General features: G+C 27.1%; 3 protein-coding genes across 3 annotated transcripts in view; all 3 read right to left on the bottom strand.

Annotated features, from left to right (window-relative positions):
- Nucleotides 1-3,526: 3,526 nt before the first annotated feature.
- LOC107024340 (cytochrome P450 94A1-like) lies at nucleotides 3,527-5,593 on the bottom strand. Its single transcript, XM_015225301.2, has one exon. It carries the CDS (start codon nucleotides 5,511-5,513, stop codon nucleotides 4,005-4,007), a length of 1,509 nt encoding a protein of 502 aa, XP_015080787.1. The 5' UTR covers nucleotides 5,514-5,593; the 3' UTR covers nucleotides 3,527-4,004.
- A 4,228-nt stretch (nucleotides 5,594-9,821) lies between these two features.
- On the bottom strand, nucleotides 9,822-10,513 carry LOC114078093 (zinc finger protein 4-like). Its single transcript, XM_027918735.1, has one exon. It carries the CDS (start codon nucleotides 10,383-10,385, stop codon nucleotides 9,891-9,893), a length of 495 nt encoding a protein of 164 aa, XP_027774536.1. The 5' UTR covers nucleotides 10,386-10,513; the 3' UTR covers nucleotides 9,822-9,890.
- Nucleotides 10,514-23,194: 12,681 nt separating this feature from the next.
- The window catches only part of LOC107024324 (CASP-like protein 2C1), a 3,704-nt gene continuing 2,239 nt past the window's right edge, over nucleotides 23,195-24,659 (bottom strand). Inside the window, exon 3 of the mRNA XM_015225282.2 lies at nucleotides 23,195-23,600. Coding sequence (XP_015080768.1) covers nucleotides 23,298-23,600 — 303 coding nt within the window. The 3' untranslated portion in view covers nucleotides 23,195-23,297. The remainder of the gene's footprint in view (nucleotides 23,601-24,659) is intronic.

The following is a 24,659-nucleotide window of genomic DNA, read 5'->3' as shown; positions in this document are numbered from 1 at the left end:
TGGGACAGAACAAATATGTGGTTATATTATGTAAATTAGTAATATTAAAAGTTTATAAAAAACAACAAAAAGTAATTATATAGTTCTTCCTTAAAAGAGTAAATATAGATTTTAGTACCTCTGATTTATGCACAAATCATTATGGATAATGTTTGTATTATCTATATTATCAAGATTATTGGTAGAATTAATCGATACTTATTCTTTAGATATTATTGATATTGCTTCTTCTCTTAATCACAAAATTTTACTTTTTTAGTATTCTATTCATTTAGTTGTGCATCTAAGTGGCCTAATTTTATGTCATTCCTCGAATGGAAAAGGGTCTGATATACCCCTCAACTTTGTCATTTGGAGCTGATATATCCCTCGTTATAAAAGTGGCTCATATATGCCTTTACCGTCGTATAAATGGTAAATTTGATTTTCTTATTTTTATTTTGTTTTTTCTTTCATTCCTTAGTTAAAGAAAAAAAATTTAAACTATTTTTTTGTGTGTATTGTAATTTAATTTCGTATTCGAAGAAAAAATTTAGTCATCTACAATAAGTTTTACAAGAATATTAGTAAAACATAAATAAATTTAATTATCAAAATAATAATTACAAAGTAGTCATTGAAACAAAAAAAAGTCAAAAAAAATATGTTTGACGAGGATTAAATTTAATCATATGGAATTATATTTTTTAGAAAAAAATAATAAAAATTTAGATTAAAATTATTTTTTTTCATTTCTGTTAGAGGAAAAGGGTATGTGTGAGCCATTTGTTTACAAGTAAGTGTATATATGAGCCACTTTCATAACAAGGGGTATATCAGCTCTAAATGACAAAGTTGAGAGGTATATATCAAATCCTTTTTCTTTCTATATTTTATATATGCATCTATTTATAATCATCTAACATGAATCAGAAGTACACAGAAATTTCTATGCTTTTCATGAATGTACTATCAATTATATTTTAATTTATGTCAATTTTATACATTATTTTTTTTAAAATTATGTGTACATAGGCACCCCACATAGAGGGGTAAGTCTGTCTCTGGTTAATATATAAAAAAATAAAAAAAATATGCTTTACCGTTTACTAGTAAGTAATAATGAAATATGGCTTGTATTTTTCTAGTAACTATAATACCACTAGAGGAATTTGTGGCTCCACTATTATTAAATTGAGATTCTTAGTCGTAATTAATTAATTACAAAGGGTTATTAAATATATATTTTTAATAGTAAATAGTATTTTTTGTAAATATTTTTTAAAATTTATAGCATTATTGGATCTAATGATAATTAAGTAATGTTGGTGAAGACTATAACACTCTTTATTAATGTGCAAATTTATTCCCGCTAAAAATTATTTTTATTGCAGTGAGGGTCGCAATTAGTACAATACATGACCTCTTTTTTATTTTTCAATTCAAAAAGATACTATTCATCCGTTCACTTTTAATTGTAATGATTTTCAAACTATATTGATTAACATTATATAATGTATTTTTTAATCATATTAATATACAAATATTGCAATTTAGTACTTCTTGAATAGTTTTTGAATATTTAATTTTTTTTTGTTTTAAAATAACGAATTAATATAATATAGTTTAGCCGAAAATGCACAAGTACCCCCTCAACCTATGCCTGAAATTCCAGAGACACACTTATACTATACTAAGGGGCTATTACCCCCCTGAACTTATTTTATAAGTAATTTTCTACCCCTTTTAGGCCTACGTGGCACTAGTTTGAAAGAAAAAGTCAACCACTGTTGGGCCCACAAGATAGTGCCACGTAAGTCGAAAAGGGGTAGAATATTATTAGTAAAATAAGTTCAGGGGGTAATAGGACCTTTGTATAGTATAAGTGTGTCTCTGAGATGTTGGGCATAGGTTGAGGGGGTACTTGTGCATTATCCCTAGTTTAGCTTTGAAATTTAATTAAATTGTCTTTCGAAAAGCACGATATGACAAAGTAAAAATGGACAAACGAAATAATATGTTTAACTTTGATGTATAAATTAATATCTATTTAAATTTTTATTTCTATAATGAACTTTTTTACATTAATATATTAATACTTTTATTCAATAAGCATGTGTGGTGTGTATTTGTTTTTATCAATTTAATAACTCATATGTGTGTCATTGACTTACATAATTATTAAAAAAATATATATGTGGTGTCACATTTTAACCTTTTGAATGTTATAAACAAAATCAAGAAAAAATGAAATATCATGCACAAGGGGAGGTTGGGCTTTTTGCCTTTAGCCCCTCAAAATTTTGAGGCCCAATTTATAAAAAGAAGGAAAGAAAAAAGAGAAACTTACATAAATATACTATAATAAAAAAATATTTATTATTTATAGCTATAATATTTTATTTTTATTTGATCACTTTTAATTTATTTATAATACAAGTTTAATACATATTACAAAGAATAATTTTTTTATTCATATACAATACAAGATTTAATGATGGATAATAAATTTATCAAACATTTTAATACACTTATAATACAATGTGATAATTTTTTACCAAACAAATATAATATATTTCAAAAATAATTATAATTCAAATATATTGCATACATAATTCACTTTTAATACATATTACAGATCTATCATAATATTGCAATAAATGGTAATAAACAAAAAGTATCACTAAAATCAGTAATTATTTTTTTAAAATGTATTAATTTATGTAATTTTTCCATAAAAAAAAATTGTTCTTCTTTCTAAGACTAGAGTATTTTAGAGCTTTGAATAGAGTTACACAAAACTTTAAAGTAGTAAAATCTTTTTTGTAACAATAGGATCCAATGTAATGTATACATATATCAATATTGTATTAGTTGATACATTGCAATTAAGTGAATGGATATAATGTATATATCTTTTGATTAGAGTCATGTTGTAGCAAATATATACAACTATCTAAATTAAAACAACAATTGTGAATGATTTATGGCTAACAATAATTCAGTTGAGACATAATTTTTTTTTTAATTGATCACATTTATTTCTTGTTCTCACTCTTTCATTTTCATATTTTATTAAATATACTTTTTGTTCTCCTCTTTCATTTTCATATTATATTAAATATACTTTTTGTTCTCCTCTTTCATTTTCATATTTTATTAAATATACGTGACTGAACTTAATGGAAATATATAAGTGTGCTTTGGACAATTTAAATAGTACATTTTTCTTTGATATTTTTTTTTCAATTGACTATTGTTCTCTTTTGCCATAAAAAACAAGTATAAAGAATTAATACAACATATAAAAAGTGCAAATTAAAACTTAAACGGGAGAAGGCGAGGCAGGGCAGGACGGATTATAACATTAAAAAAATTCTAAATGGGACGGAGTTGAGCGATCTCAAATCTTAGCGGGTTGAAGCTTGTCGTGCCGTAACCCACCCCAACCCGGCCTATTTTTCATTCCTATAATGCTACATCAAGTCAATACATATAACTTTGAAACATAAATACTTCAAAAAAATAGGGCAAACACTAACAAAGATTACTAAGAAGACCTTGTTGATCAAACAATTATAGATGAGAGAATACATATATAATTAATAGAAATCAATATTATAAAAAAGCAAATAACCTAAGAACACATACAATAAACTTGTTTTTTCAACTTGTGTCCATAATAATACTACTACTGTTTACCAATCTGTGTCCTTAAAACCAGAAATTACTGATTGTAATAAATTATTCAGAAACACAAAGTAACTGAAATTTATCGAATCAGTAAGCAAGATGAACAGAAATTTATTTCAAAAAATACTTAAAACAAACGTACCAGAAACTTAAACAATCTTTTAGTTTGGAAGAAGATCAAGTCCACTGAACTCACAGTATCCCTTTAAGGAAATTATTCTCCTCTAGTATCCGATGTTTGATTTTGAAGTTCCCAACTCTTCAAGTTCTCAACTTTTCAAATTCCTTTCCTTCCCTCTATTTCCCATCAATTCTTGCTACATACCCAACAACTACATCCTTTCTTCAATAGTAACTGGGAAACCTCCTTTCATCTTGGCCGTCAAATACGATATAAACATCGGCTCCACCCCTTTCTCCACCACCGGAACCACCTTAAACCGCTGCAAAACACCAGCCACCACCCTCTTCATTTGCAAAAACGCCATTTCTTTCCCTAAACAAACTCGCGGTCCTGCTTGAAAAACAGGATAAGCGAATGGATCTTTACCTACAAACATCCAATTCCCCGTCATTTCATCCTTATTCAACCATCTCTCTGGCTTGAACTCCGCCCAGTCTTTTCCCCAAATCTCCTCCGATCTTCCCATTGCGTAAGGATGATAAGTAACCCTCATCCCCTTCTTCACAAATGTCCCATCGGGCAATACATCATCTTTCATGACTTCTTTCGAATCCATTGGTACCGGAGGATAAAATCTCATGCTCTCACAAAGCGAGGCGTGAGTATACATCATGTTCTTCACTTCATCGTATCGCATTGAAACATCTTCTTCTTTTCCCCCAATTTCTTTCAATATTTCAGATTCCACATCTACATTCTTCGAAATCAACCAGAAAAACCATGTCAACGCAGCTGAAGTCGTATCGCGTCCTGCTAAAATAAAACTTATCACTATATCAACAACGAAATCTTCATCAGAATGCCCTGTACTCAAAAATCTCGACAACAAATCAGCTGAATCCAACGACGATCTCTCATTCAACTTCTCCCTCACTATTCTCTTCGCGAATTCACGTACTTCTCCAACTGCAATTGCTAATTTCTTCTCAGAACCAATACCAAAAGCGCGTTTAATTTTCCAAATCAACGGAAAAGGGACAGCAAATCTCTCACTGCTCAATCTAACACAATCTTCAAACGCTACCGCGAATTCTGCTTCAGGCAGGTTAGGTAACAAATACTTTGGATCATAACCAAATGCAATTTTACAAATGTTATCAAATGCAAACCTTTGCAACACGTCTTGTAGATCAACAACATTTTTCTCAGCAGCAGCGTTCGCGAGTATGGGAATTAAACGTTCAGATACCTCGACATCAACTACAGATTCAACGAATTTTCGTAGTGATTTAGTATTGAATTCGTGGCTAGCAACTTGTCGTTGATACTTCCATATATCGCCATCGACGTTGAAAATGCCATTGCTGAGGAAATCAGCAAGAGTGTTGTTTGAGTTCTGGCCTTTTTGATAAACAGAGAAATTAGTTTTGAGAATGTGTTGAACGTTAGATGGATTAGCAGTGATAATTGTGTGGAAATTGAGGGGTCGAATTAGAGTAAAAGTAAGTTTAGGGGTGCTAAGGACAATATCAGATAACCATTGGATTCTTTGTTCTTGATTTGCTAATAAGGAAAAATAAGAACCAATAATAGGATAGGATTTTGGTATTTTTGTATTTGATGAAATGGGGTTTTTTCTTGTTTTTTGGAATTTGAGGAAGAAAATTATGAAAAAAGGAATAAGTGAAAAGAGTAATAATAAGTCTATAAATGTCATTTTCTTTTCTCAAGATTGATGAATTTGGTTTTTTTTTTTGTTGATGAATTTGGTTTTTTTTTTTGATGAATTTGGTTTTTTTTGTGAATGAATATGACTATATATATAACTTTTTTTTTTTTGGATATCATTATCATATTATTGAGTACACGTTTTTCTACCACACGCATTGACAAATATGGCATGGCTTACCACTTTAAATGATTGTGGTGGGAGGGGTCGAGAACTCAGATTGACGGGCAGTGAGATAGCATACTCGTATGATTGATTTAACGGTTTTATTGTTAATTAAAAAGTTCAGTAATTGAATTTTAAAAATTAATTTAAAAATTATGACTTTTTTCATCGTGAAAGTAGATTATATGTAATTATAATAACGATTAGAATTATTGATTGTCGAAAATTCTAATGTATCAGATGAATCTCCTCGTTTTTAAAGCCTAAAAATCCTACCCCTCTAGGAAGATGCAAAAACTCTCTTCGAGGTAAACCCTTGTTGTCGTATTAATAGTGTATTATAAACTAACGTTATGTTTGGATCATTGTTATTTATTATATTGTATTGTATCGTTATTAAGTTTTTTGATTGTTACTTAAAATATATTGTATTGTATCGTTAAATTTCGTTGTTACGTAACAATGAAAATTCCTATTTTATGAAATAATTAATTTGGTATGTTCCGATTGTTACTTAATTTCTTTTTTGAAATTATAACCTAAGGTAGACCATATCCAACTACTTCAATTTATAATGTGAAAAGAAAAGATTATTCATTATTATGTCTAGAAATAATAATGTTTTAAAAGCTAAGTGACGTTAGCTCACACGTTAAGAAATAGTATCCAAATTCAGCATTACTTACTCCATACAAATGGAGCTTAATTAGCCAAACAATATTAAAAAAATTATATTATTTAATTTGTAATAAGTGATTTGTTGTCCAAGTGTTTCATGTTTGTTTTAAAATTATGTCTTCATTCTCTTTAAAATAAATTTCAACCATGTCATACTTTACAATAATAAGTTGTTACTAATATTAAATTTAATGATAATTAATTAATATCAATACATATTTAGCATTCTTTGCCATCGAATATATTCATTACTGTTAAAAAATATTTTCATTATAGTGTTCATGTCCTTTTTCCTTCCCTTCTTTGGTTTTTCATCAATTGTTCGATGCACATTAAAATCAGATTAAATTGCACGCCAAGAAACCCCACATTAAAAGGTGAATCGCTCCTTAATAATAATAACTTTTTGCACAATGAAATTCAAATTAATTATTTTGGTGATCTAGTATATTAATTATTAATTAATTCGAATTCAGTAATTTTAACTCTAATTTTATATAGGTGTCACAAAATTTACTAAATCATTGATAAAATGTGAAATTTAAACTTATAAAATTTAAATTTTATGAGGCTAGTAAATAGCAAGTGAGTGGTTGTTTCCTTTACTTCTCTAAACTTTTGTTCACACGACAAAGATTTGAGAACGTGTTGACCAATCCACTTGGAAAAAATAGAATAGAGGACAATTATATTAACTCTATTTATTATTATTTTCTTAAATATGAATAATATATTTATAATATAATATGATAAAGTTGCATGTGGTGACAAAGGAAGTTTCCCAAACCTATTGTATATTAATTATTATTAATAATGTTCGTACAATTCTCATTTTTAAAAGTCAAAGATAACTTTATTATAATTCAAAGAACTAACAAACGTCACCAATTACTTCATATTTCTCATCTTAGATTATCCCAAAACATTTATTTATTTATTTTTCTCAAAATTGAGCACATGATTATATTTTTTGCTAAAAAAATGAAAAAAAAAACTAGAAAAATGCCTCTATCTTTGGGGCGAAAACAAGTGATAAGAATTGATAAATTAGAGATCGAAAGGAGTTTGAAAATTATTTTGTATTTCTGTGTTTTATATTTGATAAACTATTCATTATTTATATGTAAAGGTACACGCATGATTTTCGGATAATATCATATCATATCTTACATAATATTAATGGTGCGATTGTGCTTAGTCAAAGTAGAATGTTTTCTCGAATCTTGTTGTAATTATATCTGATATAGTCAAGAACAAGCTTATATCATTACGAAATAACGCTACTGAATTTGATGAACCCATAAACGATACTCTAGCTTCGCTCTTGATTGAATAAATATCTTGAAGTGAGACCATTTATTAGTTAAATTTCTCCCTAATAAAAAGTAATAATGATAAAAAATTTTTTTATAGTTTTTCAATATTTGTAATTTCGTTGTATTTAAAATTCACATTTGTAGTGGTTGAAATCTCTTTTATATATCATTTTAAGTGGATACAAACTTTAGGAAAAGTTAACATAAATCTGGTACAAATGGTATCACTGCTACATAACACCAGTTATTTCAAACCTAAATCAACATGAATTTGGTTTATAGCTCTAATATAGGACTTATATATTTGATACATAACCTATGTATTGTTTGCTATCTCACGGGCAAAAGAGCAATGCATCCACGAGTTCTGAAAATTTAATTTTTTTTGTAATATATAAAACTTTCAGAATAGAACATAATTAGCAACCCAAATTATTAGAGTTTCTATACTTCATACAAAATTTTAACTCCGCCACTGCCTCGACTCAACTAAGGTTTGGACTTTACAAGCATTTAAAAAGAGAATACTCAATTGCCACTAAAAACAGATGGGCTTAATTATTTCTAGTGAACAAGGCCCAAGTTCTACACAACTGGTCCTTTGATGAACTAGAGCCCAAGTAAAATAGGACAGCCCATTAGTTTCTTTTATTTTCTTTTTTTGACAAAAAGTTCCAATATAGTGAGGGATCAAACACATCGATTCATTTTTATATGTTATTGATTTGGTTTATTGATTATCGGTTGATTTTTATTTATAAACGTGTTCAATTGACAATCAAACCAATAAAATATGAATAATTGGTTAATCGAATAATGGTCGACCTTAATAAAGGTGAATTCAAGATTTCTAGAATATGAGTACGAAAAAAGAGAGAAATTTATTAAATCGAATTGGTACCTAACCCTCGCCTAAAAAACAACTCAACCTTTAACCAAATGCACTATTTTATGGTAATTCCTACTTAATAACAATCATGCAAGCAAAAATAACATTTTGTTACTCACTAAGTTAGTAAAAACAGAACTAGAACTAGAGATATTAAATAAGATCATGTTATATATTCAGAGATTTAGAAAAAAGTCTCTCGATTTACGTGATATTTTTTGAATTTTGAGATTAAAATAACTCTATCTTTTACTGTAAAATTTTCATGTATCTTTTAATTATTGTGATTTATAGTACTTTTACGTACTTTACAAATATATAAATTTTATTTCAAAAAAAATTGAAGAATCTATGCACAAAATTTTAGTTAAACGTAAACTGTTTGACTCTTGAAAAACAAAAATGTCAGACAATCGATTATCCGTTTAATCGTTAATTGAACAACTTAGAATTGATGATCAAACCGATAGATAAATATCAACTTGTGATATTTTGGCATAAAATACTCTTTCATTTGATTGTTTTTGTGATGTTTTTTGGCCTATGTTACTATTGCTTGGGTGGTGAAGAGGACTACTTAAGTTTTTAGGTTCGAGCCTCATTTGTTATACGAGTCGATTTATTATTACTTAATATGAGATGTTTTTGAGTAAATTTAAATTTATTCATACTCTAATATAAGTATCAAAAATCTGAGTAGAAAATTAGAAAAAGTACATAATATCACAAGTACTCTTAGTTTATGATGATCTATAATTTTGCTCATTGAAATCACAGATCTTTAGTTTTTATACTTTAAAACTACTTTACGATTACTCAAGAGAATTCCACGAGTGAAATGATAAAATGTATCCTAACAAATAGAAATAGGATGGTAAGAAGAGAACAATACATATTAATTAAAACAAATTTATCATACAACTATAACATATAGTATTAATACATCAACCATATTATAGAAAAATGATAGAAAGAAAGAACAAAATCAAGGGCCTTGAGACATAAAATTATATTTTCTTATCGAGATATTAACTGTATATACATTTTAAAGGGAAAAAAAAACAATTTTATTCAAGATACCAAAAAGTCAATATATACTAGATTTTTTTTAATCACAATTTCAGAAGAATTCTCTTATATATCTATACAAAAAAAAAACTAAATATGATGCATATTTAATTTAATAAGAACATAATCGCCCTTGAGTAGAATTTTTAATTAATTAACCACATCAAAATAGGTTAAAATTACAACAATATCTTGAAGTAAAAAACAAATAACCAAAATTAATTTTTTTTTAAAAAAAAGTGATGATGATTAAAGCCTTAATGACAAATCAAGATGTCCAAAATCCTCTTGAACACTCTCATGACCATTTTTCATTGATTCATAACTCATCATCATCTCTCTTCTTCCATAGCTTATTAAATCATTATTTGTAACAAACCTAGCACCATGACCATGACCATGACCATGACCAGTATGGCTCGGACCACTAGGGCTCAACGAGCAATGATTATTACTGTTATTATTATTATTATTACTATGATTTGACCAACTAGAATGAGGCCCGCGGAGGGTTGAACTCAACTCCCTACTCTTCTTGGCTAGGGTTCTTTCGAGTTTATGAGCATTCTGGTGCCCTCCTAGAGCTTGTGAACTATAAAACTTTCTTCTACAATAATTGCAAGAAAAAACACGTGGCTCAACTGGGCTTAAAGGGGTTGATGATGATGATGATGATGATTGATCAAATAAAAGATCATTTCTTGATAGACTTAGGTTTAAGGCCGTGTTTGGTTCATAACTCATGACTAAAAATTTCAATTTCGAAGAAGGATAAGACAACGATTATCAAGAAGAACAAGAACAAGAAAAAGGTAGGGTTTTTTTTTTGTTGTTGTGAAATTGGTGAGTTGAAATTAGGTTTGTGGGAAGTAAAGGGGGACCAAATGTATATATAGGGAAAGTATTAAGTGTATTTGTGTGTATAATAGAGAGAGAAAAAAATAAGAAGGGCATGTTGTGAATTATAAGAAGAGCTAAAAATTTACTAATTTTATACACTCATTGTATAAAATTATTATTATGGATCTTATAATAAAGAATATTACGTATTCGATTCAGAGGAAGAAACTTATAATATTGTAGATTTTTCATGATTAATTTAGCCATTAATTTTATGATATATTTATTTTAATAATTTTTGTTTGTTACACTTTTTTCTGCCTGCATAAATTGATCAGAGGTAAGTATAAACAATATCGCTTTTAACTTTAAATTTGTTTAATTCAACCAATTTGTAGTTAATAGGAGAAAACTTCATATTAACTTGGACAAAAACCTAAAATTTTAAGATTAAATAACCTCTAACAATATATTAAGATGTATTAATTAATGATAGTAGATAAAATTATTAAACTTGACCATATAAAAATGTAAATCTTTTTTTTTCCTAATTAAAAAATTAAAAGTTTAGAAATATTGAATAGGTGAAGAAAATTGATGGATTTTTTTCATAATATTTTAAATAATAGAGAGACAAAAAAACTGCAAAAATCAGTAAAGGAATCAAAGGGTTGTCACCTCCACTAAAGGCAGCATTACACTCTCTTGTCGGTCTAACTAAGTGTTGGCTAAAAAAATTAAATTTCGATTCGATTAAATTTGAATTTATTTTAAATTTTTTATATTTGGTGGCAAATCGCTTCCTAAAAATAATAAAAATATATTTGTATTTAAGGAAATTCAAAACCTAAATCTCTTCGTAAAAATGAAGAAATATTTTTCACCCTACAACACATTTTTTTTTCTTTTTGGCCTTCTTCGCCAAACTAAAACTCCTTTCATCTGATATTTGGTACCACATTGAAAGTCGACTAAATTTGACCTATTTATTCAGATTTTTCATTTAAAGTTCGATACTTATATTAAAATTCGACTAAACTTGAATTCACACAAAAAAATATCACACCCTAATAAATACGACTCTGTACCTGGAAAAAATTAAATCTAAGACCTCTAACTAAAAACGAATAAATACTTATCATTCTATCGTAACGTTTCTTTTGTTTTTTCCTTTTAGTTGTGAAACTATCTGAATAGGCCATCAAATCATGAGTCCAATCAAAACTTGGTTGTAGCTAATTAGGTCCCTGTAATTATCACATATAAGACAAATAAGCTTCTAATATCTTGCAATTGATTTTCCCATTAAAAGAAACTAATTAGTGATTAAGATAATCTACCTTGACTAGACAAATTCTGCAATAAAATAATTAATTACACATAATTTTTATGTATGGTATACAGGTGTAATGAACTCATGTTGTACCATGTAGTCCTAAACATGTTTCATTTTCTATGTGCACCTTGCCCCTAATTTATAGTACCATAATATAATATATATGTCATGTTTAATAGTTATCATTTTAATTAATTATTTCCATTTTTTAAATGGGGGTCTAGCTAGTTATAATTTGACTAGGAACATGTGCTTTTAACTTTAACTAAACAAGTCATGTTCATTTTCCTACTTTATGAAATTAAAATAATTTAGTTCAATGGATTGGAGTCTTACTATATTAAATGGATGTTAGATATAATTCCTAATAAAAACCTTAAACTTTAAAAACTTTTATAAATCAAGATTTTGTCTGCTAATTGTAGATCACAAATCACAATTCACAACAAAGATTCATTTATATAGACATTGAATCATTAATAATGTGAAATTAGGAATAATTTAGGAAGCTCGAAAAGTTATTTCAGATCTCAGGATTTCTCAATCATTATTTCGTTGACTACTGAGTCATATTCTTTAATGCATGTTGCTTGCACTTTCTTTAAGGATGTTTCATACTCAAATATGAGTATTAATTATTAGTTGTGATTAATTATTATTGTGTCTGTTCATATTTATTTGTCATGTTTAAAATTTGATATATTCGTTAACAAATTTTTAATTAATATGATTATTTATTATATTATCCTTATTTATTACGTATTTTTTTCTATTTCTAATTATTTGTTCACTTTTAAATTGATGCACCTGTTAAAAATACAATGATTGACATAGTGGGTTTACTATTTTATCCCTATTAATTATGAAGTGAATGAAAAATTTTCAAAAAATTCTATATTTTTTAAATAATTAATTAATGATATAATAGATAAAATATATAACCCCAAACATTTGTATACAAATATCTGCAATTCTTCATAACAAATTTTATTAAACTATAACCGTGATTCATAATCCCTCCGTCCTTATTACTTGTTCATATTTCCTCTTTCAGCTGTTTCTATTTACTTGTTCATTTTGACAAATTAAGAAATAACAGAAAACAAATTTTATTAAACTATAACCGTGATTCATACTCCCTCTGTCCCTATTACTTGTGCATATTTTCTTTTTTAGCTGTTTCTATTTACTTGTTTATTTTGACAAATCAAGAAAGAACAGAAAAAAAATTTCTATTATACCCTCATTTAAACTTTTTGAAAATTTCCAAGTTTTAATTCGTCCTAATAAAATTATAATTTATAAGTATAAAACTGTAACTTCACTATGCTAATTATTGCTATCTTAATATGCGTGTTATTAACGAAGAAAGTAATATATGAAACTATAATTTTAACAACACCTTCAACAGTGACAGAATCACTTAGGGATCATCAATTTTCTTGGCAGTGTAACAAATAATTTTATCATTCAATTCATTCATTTTAATGCCATTTATGAAGTAGCTTGAATTCAGAGCCAAAAAAGGGTAAGTTCCAAACTTTAGTTCATTTCTGGGAAATGTAGATGTGGCTTATATATATATATAGTACTAAATTTCATTACTCATACTCTTTCCGTCTAGAATTGTTTGTCACGATTTATATTTTTAGAGTCAAATTATAAAAATTTTGATTAATATTTTATGATGTATTTTCTTATCATATTAATATGAAAGAAATTGTAATTTATAGTACTTTTCATGTAGTTTTAGAATATCTATTTTTTTGCTGAAAATATCGAATTAATGTGATCTAATTACCTTTAAAAATTAGTCAAATTAAATTTCGATTAGCGCAACATGACAAACAATTTCGAACGGAGGGAGTAGTTCATATCGTGGGTCCTTCTATTATATATTGTTCGTTTTTTTTTACTTATCAAATTTTAACTTGTTCTGTTAAGAAAATAAAAATAGATATATCGAGTTTATTATTTTATTTCTATTAATTAATTAACTCTTAAATATATTAACTTGCTGCATTTTCAAACATCTAAACTCAATATTAATAGATTAAGAGTATAATAAAAATAAAAATATCATTCTTCCTTGATTTATTAGATATAACAAGTAAAAAAAATTAAAATTTAAAAATATTTGACAAGTAATTAAAAATAGCAAAAATATATATCTTGTATATACACCACTCAAGTGTTCCTATGAAATTAATTTAGATTCAAATTGCGTAAGACTTATTTGAGAAGAAATAATTATAATTTTTTATTAAAAATAATTTTAAAAAAAATAATATTCATCTTATCACAATTCTAAATATCGTACCTAACTTATAATTGATACTGAAAAATATTTATTACTTTACGATTTACAAGAATCAACAGGATCCATTAAATATTACAAAATTTCAGATCAGAGAACTAATATTCTACTATTATATTTTGAGAATTAAAATCCATACAAGAAAATATGTATTACCGAAAACTCTCTATCTTTGCTTCAGAACGTCGGTGCGGACCAAACCCCGGAAACGTATTTAAATTTGACGTGAATTATTAATTTTATTCATAAATTATTGACAGTTTTATTTTTTTAATTTAATTAATTACATTTTTGATTTAGAAATATGAGTGAAATATAATTTTAAATTTTAATTAAATTTAAGAGTGTTTTAAATATTTTTTTGGGTATTTTATTAAAAGTCTGATCATGCTCTTATAAGAGTTTGAAACTATTTGCTTTATGATGTGGTAAATCGAAATCGTATTAAGTTTAATTAGTCAAGTAAAAAAGTGATTTTAATATTGTCTATGCATCTAGCTAGGTAAATAGTGGAAAGTCAATTCGAATCACATAAGTAGCGAGAGTTGTAATAGAGTGGTAATTAAATATCAGTGGAGGAGCCAGAAATTTCATACAAAATATCCAAAAATAGCAGCTTGTTATGTTCAGCATCTCCAAAATTTATTCAATCAGCTCGTGAATCATTTTATAGTATTTTTTTCTGACGAAGACACTCTTACCCCAATAGGGCTACGCCACTGTTAAGTACTCATTTATTACTCGTTAGAGAGTATTTCACCCTTTAATATGAAACTTTCTTGCACGAAATAAATTTTATCAAATTTTAATATAAATACTAAACATCAAAATTAATAGTCATGAGTCAAAATGGGCATGATCATGAAGATAAACTTAGCACAAAGCACATGGGGATGTGCCTTAAACTGTAGAAAAATAGGGAAATAATAAATATTAATTCCACTATTTTAATTTTGATTTATGTAACATTTTCTTAAAAAAAAGATAGGGATGGGCTCTCCTGGAGTATTAATTATTTCTTAGTAATTGTTTGTGACTTATAATTAATTAATAATGATAATAATATTAATTTTGTCTTGTCTGCAGCAAACACAACATAATCTCATAATTAATTAAATACTTGTATATATAGAACCTGTTTGGAATATATACCCATTGAGATTCCAAGCCAAATTAAACACATCAATATTTTTAATTCCATAACACTATACTCTACAAACAATATCATAGAAGATGTAAATAATAATGTAGCTCGATCGATTGACACTAACGAATAATTTTTGACTAGAGACAAATTTGTATGAGATATATAAGGTTAACGTACGTGTCATGAATATTAATTCAATAATTTGTTATTTTCTTATAATTTATTTGATTATCTAAGAAATATGTTTGTTTCATTTATTATGATTTTATATAATATATCAAATAAAAAAAATTTCATTTCAAAAATAGGTGGAATATTATTTTGAGGAGAAACATATATGTATATTATATTAAACTATATATTACTCTTGAAAAGCCATTCCTTTAATTGAAAAAAACTACACGAAAGTGAAAAGGACCCCCACTTTTGAAGGGTCCAAATGTCCTAATCAAATTTATATCAGGTCGATAATATGAGTCGTGTTGGAATGATTAGAATATTTTTTATTATTATTTTAAAAATTTGAATGCGAATTTCTAAAAATAAAATAATATTTTTATTTAATAATATCTACTCTCTCCAATAATAAGGCATTAACACTGACCAAAATAGGTTATGGTGTAGAAATGGAAGTACTTCACCCTTAACCATATAGTTGAGACTCGATCTCTAGATATGAAGAAAATTTTGTTAAAAGTGTTATCTTCAAATGGGCTTTGCAATGTGTATTTAAATTTAATCGAAACTCTGATGTAAATCTCGACCATCAAGGACAAAAAAAAGGTACAAGTGAGGGGCCAAACCCTAAATAGTTTCCAAATATTAACAGCTGGTCATTATCCATGCATGCATATAAAAGAAATGTCTTCACAAGTATAATCTTTTAATTGCACCATCTATTAAGGGACAAGAAATTGGCCAAACAATTTTTTTTTTAAAAAAATGAGAAATAGAAAAAGGGAAAAAATAAAAAAAATTTAACAAGTTTACAATTTTTAGAATTTATTTTATAGTTAGAAAATATTATATTTTTTTAATTTTCATATCTCAGATAAACTACAAATAAATTCGAACAACCTTTAAGAAAAGGTGTACATAGATAGTAGATAAATAATTGAAGTCTTATTTTTTGTGTGTGTGTCAAATAATTGAAGTACTAATAGGAATAAACGCAAAATATAATTGATCATCTGATAAGTTGATGTTTCTCTATTTATAATAGTATTGATCGATAGCTAATAGTCATTCATAAAAAGATGTTTCTCTATTATAATATTGATCGCTGATAGTCATTTTATAAAAGGTGAATCCAAAATATAAAATTTACAGATTTAATCTTTGAATTATTATAATTTTATTTTTATGAATTCGTATCTATATATTATTTGTTGCATTTTTAGTAAATCCATTTTAATAAATCTTATATTCCATATCGTAAAAAGTATTAAATTAAAATAAACTCAATAACTAAGCTTCAACCTTGGTTTTCTTAGTTAATGAAATTTTGATCCATCTTGTCAAATTAACATTTTCTAATTTTTATTTTAAAAAAAATATAATTATTGTACTATATGTTTTTATTTTTGTACATTAGTACCTAATTCTGACAATATTAATTTCCCCCTCTTTTCTTGATTGCGTGACTCTTTATATACTGATCGACCTATTCTAATTTACGTGATACTTTTTATTTTTTGAAAATCAAATAATTTAAGTTTAATCAGATATTTTGTTATAAAATATTTAAAATATTAAAAAAATATATTAAAAATTTATGATTAAAAATAAATTCGACAGAATTTTAATATTTAAAAAATATCACGTAAATTGAGACAGGAAGCCGTATATATTTACACACTGGCATCCATATAATTATATTCATTTGTACAAAATAAATCTGTCATTTAGTCATATAATTGTACCTAAGTACTTATTAAACTCATATGAGATGACTCTCCAATATTAGCTTCATTTTGTATAATTTGTCAAAATATAATATCAGCACCTAGTTATGGTCATCCGTAAATTAAATAAATTACTTTATATATTTTCAATGCTCCCCTTCACGTTCGAATATAAAGTTGAATACTTGATTTTTTGCATGAATTTATTTTCGACACGCTCTCTTACATGTGGATCTAAATTTTTTTCGTTGATCCAATATATGAAATTTTTTTAAATATAAATGACAGTGAGATTTTATCTCAGGATTTCTGTTTGCTCTGATATTATATTGAAGCGCGTAACCATCTCATGTAAAAGTTTTAAGCTGTTAGAGAAAACACATTTTTATTATTTTATTATATTTTCAACCATACGAAATTCATATGTGCGTAGAAAATTAAATTATAGACCACTAAAGGTATTTATTTTTTAATTTTCAACACGCCCCTTATATACGGGCCTAAATCTTTTTCATTGATCCAATATGTGAAATTCCTTTTAATATAAATGACAGTGACATTTTATCTCAGGATTTCTGTCCGATATGATATCATATTGAAACGCGTAACCATCTAATGTAAAAGCTTTAAGCTGTTAGAGAAAACACATTTTTATTATTTAATTATATTCTCAACAATACGATATCATATATGCCTAGAAAATTAAATTATAAACCACTAAAGGTATGATTTATTTTTAATTTTCAACACACCCCTTATATACGGGCCTAAATCTTTTTCATTGATCCAATATGTGAAATTCCTTTTTAATATAAATGACAGTGAGATTATATCTCAGGATCTCTGCCGCTCTAATACTATATTGAAGTACGTAACTATCTCATGTAAAATTTTAAATTGCTAGAAAAAATACATTTTTATTATTTAATTATATTCTAAACGGTACGAAATTCATATATGCCTAGAAAATTAAATTATAGACCACTATGGTTATAAAAAAAAAGTGAAATTTGAGGTCATTATGTCACCTTCATAAAGTTAGTAGGGTAATATATCAAATTCTAAAGAATAATAGGGTAAATTATTTGTATTATATTTTTTTTGGAAAATGGAATGTTTGTATCACAATCAATATGCTATTTTAGATGAAACATTTTGTAATTATTAGCGTTACGCAAGTGGTTTAAGTTAAAAGACGGATTAAACAACTTGAACTAAAAAACACCTATAATTAGCATTTCAATTCCAATTAAACTTCAATTACGCATCAACCGTCGGTCATATTCATCATGTTTTTCTATGAACTATTTAGGATCGTTTAGTCAGCAGGATAAGATTATAATCTCGAAATAAAATATGAGATTATTTCGTTACATATTTGATATAGTTTGTAGTTTCGAAATTAATCATTATATGGAATTGTTATATCCTTAGATGACTTATTTTTCCACTATCTAGAAAGGTAACATAAACACTAGTAGTAGTGCGCTCCTAAATGGACCTACATTGTCTTTTCTTTTTTTTTTAAATTATTGTTTTTGTATTGGAGAGATCAAAATAAGTCGAGGTTATTATTTTTGGCAAATTACATAAATCACATATTTTTAAGGTAAAATTATAATATATCCCTTAAAAGTTTATAATTACAAAAATTCCTAAAAACGGATACAATAATATAAGCGCTGATACATTAATCTAATGCGCGAGATACATTAATCGTTAAGTAAGATACATTACATTTTATATATGATACATTAATCCGATGTACATTTTATATATGATACAGTAATCTGATGCACGAGTTGCACTAATATGATGTGCTAGGTGTTAGGTTGTGGAGCCTGATTAATATATATAATTGTTTACGCGGTTTAACCTCCGCGGTGAGGTTGCCAGGGGGTTATGGGGAGCGGGAGCCCCCCATCCGAAGGCGGGGTTCGGGGCAGCTCCCCGACCTAAATTTTAGGCTTTACTATTTATTCTCTATTTATTCTCTGTAACCAAAAATACTCTGATTTATTAATATAAATATACCCCACTGCCGTGGAAGTTTACTCACGGGGTGTTAGCACGAAATATTGGGCTTTCTCTTTCTCTCTCTAGATATCTCATCTCTTTCTCTTAAAAGTTGTTGTGTTCTTAATTCATCAAGTGTGTGTGTGTGAATTCGATCCTAACACGAGGTACATTTTATACATGATACACTAATATGATGCGTGAGATGCACTAATGTGATGTGCGAGATACACTAATTTGATGCGCGAAATACATTAATGTAATGCGCGAAAATGAGAAATTTTGGTGTAAAACTTATAGGAGATAATGATTATAAGTAAATTGAAAGGTGAATTTTCGTCATTAATCCTATAATTTATAGCGTGTTAATAATAAAATTAATTGAATTGAATTGAGCTGAATTAAAGAGATATACCTAATAAGGGTCATAACTCTATCCATCCAACTCTTATAAAATTTTGATTTTCTTATTCCTTTGGTACAACTTATTTCACTAAATTTCAAAATGTGTCCTCGTTGTCGATTATCGCAAATAATAATAAATAATAATAGAGTAATAAATACAAATTCCATTCATCATCTTATTAAAAATTCCTATATATATTATGCAATAACTCAGAAATCATATTAATAGTTAACGGCATAGGAAAGCATAATAATAACAAGGAAAAATTGTATATAATAGCAAACTAATAATTTAAAATAAATGGAGTAGCTATTGTTTGATTTAATTGTGCTTCATAGCAAACGTTTGCAAAAGATTGTCAGGCGCCTCTCTCCCAAATATCTCGCTCGCCACTCTCCTCCAATCTCTCGCTCGCTTTCTCACTTTTTATACAAACACAAGTGTATAAAAATTGTTTCTAATTGTATAAAGCAGAGAAAATTGTATAAATATATATTTTTTGTTCCCCTCTCTCTCCTCTTCCAGATCTCGCTCGCCACTCTCTCAAATCTCGCTCGCCACCCTCGCCTTTCTCACTTATACAAACAGAAGCGAAATGTATAAATTGTGTTTCTGTATGTATAAAGCGTGAGAAAATTATATATACATATGCAAGTACATATATTTTCGTCCTATACACTTATAATTATACAATTAAAATATTCCCTTGCCCAGTTTCTTTTGCCTTTCTCTCTTTCTCGTTTTACACAATTTTCAAATTGTATGTAATTTCTCTCTTTCTCGTTTTATACAATTCGATTCAATTGTATATTTCTTGTCAAGTCTCTTTTGTCTTTCTCTCTTTCTCATTATATACAAAATCAAATTGTATATAATCGTTCTATACACTTACAATAATACAATTCGTTTTATAAACTTCGTTTTTATACAGTTCTCTGCCCAAGTGTGTTTCTCTTTCTTGTTTTATACACTTCGTTTTATACTATTTGCTTCAACTGTATATGTATAGCGAATTATACAGTTTCTATGTTTGCTATGGAGCGATTATACAAACTTTGCTATAGCATACAAATATGAATTTTTTATTTGCTATATGTGAAAGTTGCCCTAATAATATTCAACAACAATTCGTAAACCTAACCTCTTCTATCTAATCTCAAGTCCTATTCAATTAATAGATAATTAAGTTTAAATTCTAAATATTTTTTAAAAAAAAATATTTTAATCGATCCAATAATCTCAAATGAACCAAACTAATCCACCCTTTCAGCCTCCAACACATTATTTTTCACAAATTAATTTATTACTCTTACTACTAATGATAAAATGTAGGGACTTACGGCACAATAACAATATCATTTAAATATATTTTTTCTTGATTTCTCATGTAGTGTTGTTATTCGCGTTTAGATCCCGCTAATTTAAATTCGAATTGAAAAGTCATTCCACTTTAAAAGTAAAACGCTTCATACCCAAAAACAATTACATTTTTAGAGTTAGAACCTAAAATTCTTTTACTAACGATGAAAAAATCTTATCATTCCATCATAATTTTTTATAGTCTTTTTCAAATTTATTAGAAAATTTACAAGAAAAGAATTTGAGAAACTTTCACATATAGCTACTTAAAAATAATTAATTACTCTCCATAGCTTAAGTTTGATAATTACAATTTGTAGCTACATGTTATATGGAGGAGAGAGGTGAGCGAGACTGGGAGAGAAAGAGGAGAGGCGAGAGAGAGCGGGGAAAAGAGTTGGAGAAAGGTGAATTGTATATGTATATTGGTTAGATAATTGTATATTATACATATGTATTTGTATATATGGAAGAGAGATTGAGAGAGGGAGGAGAGTGGCGAGTGAGATCGAGAGAGGAAGGAGAGAGGCGAGCGAGAGAGGACAGAGAGTGGGGAGAGAGGTGAATTATATATGTATATAATTGTATATTACATATGCATTTTTATATATGGCTAGCAAGATTGGGATAGGGAGGAGAGAGGCGAGCGAGATTGAGAAAAAGAGGAGAAAGGCGAGCGAAAGAGGGCAGAGAGTGAGAGAGAGGCTAGTTGTATATATATATAGGTTAAATAATTGTATATTATACATATGTATTTGTATATCCTGACAAATTATGCATATACAAACGTTATTAATTATACAAACTCAAAGTCAACCCACGTAATTAATGTATAATGTTAATCACGAGTGATAAATATAGCAAATTATAACTATGATGAGTAATTAAATATTATAAGTTTGCTTTGTTGCATAATTTTTTCTAAGAATATATACATCAAAGCCCACTAGTAATTGGGCTTCCATGACCAAGTGGAAGCATCAACATAATTGTTACGTACTTCATAAGATATTGAGAAAATGATAGGACACAATTTATAAATGATTACACCAAAATTAAATGAGAGGGATTTGAATTCAAAACTTAATTATGTTATTAAATGGTTTTGTTATATAACCAAAATTTACGGTAGAGTATTGGTACGTAACTAAGTTTTCATTCATTCTTAATTAGAAGTTTCAAGTTCAAGATTTTGATATGGAGTCGACCGCCTTTGGTAGGAAGTATTTACCCCTCAAAATGGAAATTCTAGACGTGAATTTAGAATAGTCGAACCTCAAAGTAGATATCAAACATCAAGCAAATAAAAATGGGATTTTGTTATAAGATTATTTAACCTCTACTAGCAAAATATGGAGAATATTCTTTAGTTTGAGGCATGTTATTAAAAGATTTTGTGATTAGTTCTCCAAAATATAATGTATATGTATATTTAGAATTGTAATAATTTTAAACTTTTTATTTTATTATTAATGAGATAATTTGTAGTCTCACAATTGTCTATGACTCGTCTTTCAACCACATATTTCAAAAGTCTTAAGTTCTTAAATTTACGCATCTAATTTAAAAACATTTCATAAATTGAGATAGTGAGAATAAAATACTGTACGTGAACTAAGTACTGTTTGTCCACAAATACGATATGAAATATTCATAATAAATATTTATAGATTTTTTCCCAATAAATATTTATTTATTAAACTAACATATAAAATCTGAAGTCTGAAAAAATAGATTTTAGAAGTTTTCACTCATAAAACTTCAATTATATTAATATCCATATACAAATTCAACCTTCGAATACTCTTTTCTCAACGTAGCTTAATTTCATATATTCCTTTTGTTTTCCAAAAATCTCAATCAAATTATATCGAAAACGCCACATCCCATCTCTCTTCTCTAGTAACTACTCCCTCCGTTCGAAAATGTTTGTCAGGTTTCCGTTTACCGAAAGTCGATTTGACTAATTCTCAAAGGTAAATTAAATCATATTAATTTGATATTTTAAATAAAAAAAATTAGATATTCTAAAACTATATGAAGAGTACTATAAATTACAATTTTTTGCATATGAATATGATGAAAAAATGCATCTTAAAATGTTAGTCAAAGTTTTTATAATTTAACTCTAAAAATAGAAACCATGACAAACAATACTGAACGGAGGGAGTATATATCAATTATCAATTATAAATCATAATCAAGTTATAATACAAGCAAATAAAACATTTATGGATAAAAGCATAGTCCAATTAATTCATCATAAATTTATTTTTACATAACAAGTACTTATGTACTAAAAGGAAGCAAACTATATCCATATCAATTATTTTATAGATCGTTCTGCAACACGTTTTGATGAACAACATAAGAATCATCAATTAATTTTGTTTTAAGTTTAAGAAAATGTTTAGGTGAATATAACCTAAATAATTGAAAAGCAGAAATTGATGAAACTAGAAATAATATAAGAACAGCAATATAGCCCAATATTAAAGCAGCTCCAATTTGGATACAAAATCTAGTAAATCTATTGCATATTTTCATCCATTGTAAGCTTTTAATTCCAATTAATGCAATTGCTGATGCTTCAATTGCTGCTGAATTTGCTGCAAATACAATGTACACAACTACCTGCAAAAATAATAATAATATAATTTTGTCATATACGATGATTTGACAGGTTGTCTATAATACTTCTTCTGTCTCATGTGATACATGCATTTTGATTTCCGATAGTCAAATGGTTTAAGTTTGTCGTTTGAGAAGTTATTCGTGAAATCTTCAATTTTTTAAAAATAAAATTTTTATATTTGTAAACCATATAAAAAATACGGTGAGTCAGAATAATTAATAATTCAAAATATTTAAAAGATTTCAAAAGCTGTCTCAAAGTGAAATGATCTAAATACTTGACGATGTTGAACTACTATCCAAGCTAAAGTAGTCAATAGATGATTAGGAGACGAAAGGTTATTAGTCTGGTTCAGTCAGAGTAATTCTTTTTTTTCTTAAAGCGGTAAACTTCTCTTTGGTAATAAAATGATTACTCACCAAAAACAAAATTAAAAAATATATAAAAAATTTTACGATCAAAGATAGACTTGTTTGAATCTCAAAATTCGAAATATGTCACATAAATTGAAATAAAAGAGATAAATATTATTCTATAACGTTTTTATTTCAGTTATTTCTTTCTCTATATTATTGTATGGACTTATGTATTTATTTTCTTTAGTTTGGGGGGGTCTATATGGGATATCTCTATTTCCAGAATATGGATAAGATAACGTCTACATATACTTAATCGCTACGGATCCCACTTAAAACTATATAAATTATAATTATATCATTATTATTTTGGGAATATCAATGAAAACAAATAAAAAAAGTAGTTAGATGTGATTTTCTATCCTAAAAGGAAAGAAAGGTAAGTATCACAAGATTACTGTAATTGAAGTCTTGCATTTTCATTATTAATAACAATCATAATCTATTAAAAGTCAATAGATAAACACAAATTAAAGCACAAGACAATAATTAAAAGAAACCAATGAATTCAATAATACATTAGGCATTAGGAGTGACAAGTAATCCTTCGTTTCTAATTAGAGGTATTTTATACATGAAATCGTTTTTAATAGAAGGCCTTTAATATATATATATATATATATATATATATATATATATATA

The sequence above is a fragment of the Solanum pennellii genome, chromosome 7, assembly GCF_001406875.1.
Source record: "Solanum pennellii chromosome 7, SPENNV200".
Lineage (NCBI taxonomy): Eukaryota > Viridiplantae > Streptophyta > Magnoliopsida > Solanales > Solanaceae > Solanum > Solanum pennellii.
This window is presented reverse-complemented; position numbering and strand designations above follow the sequence as displayed.

Excerpts from the sequence above, each read along its gene's own strand:
- LOC114078093 (XM_027918735.1), bottom strand. The coding sequence starts at position 10,385 with ATGAGTTATGAACCAAACACGGCCTTAAACCTAAGTCTATCAAGAAAT.
- LOC107024340 (XM_015225301.2), bottom strand. The coding sequence starts at position 5,513 with ATGACATTTATAGACTTATTATTACTCTTTTCACTTATTCCTTTTTTC.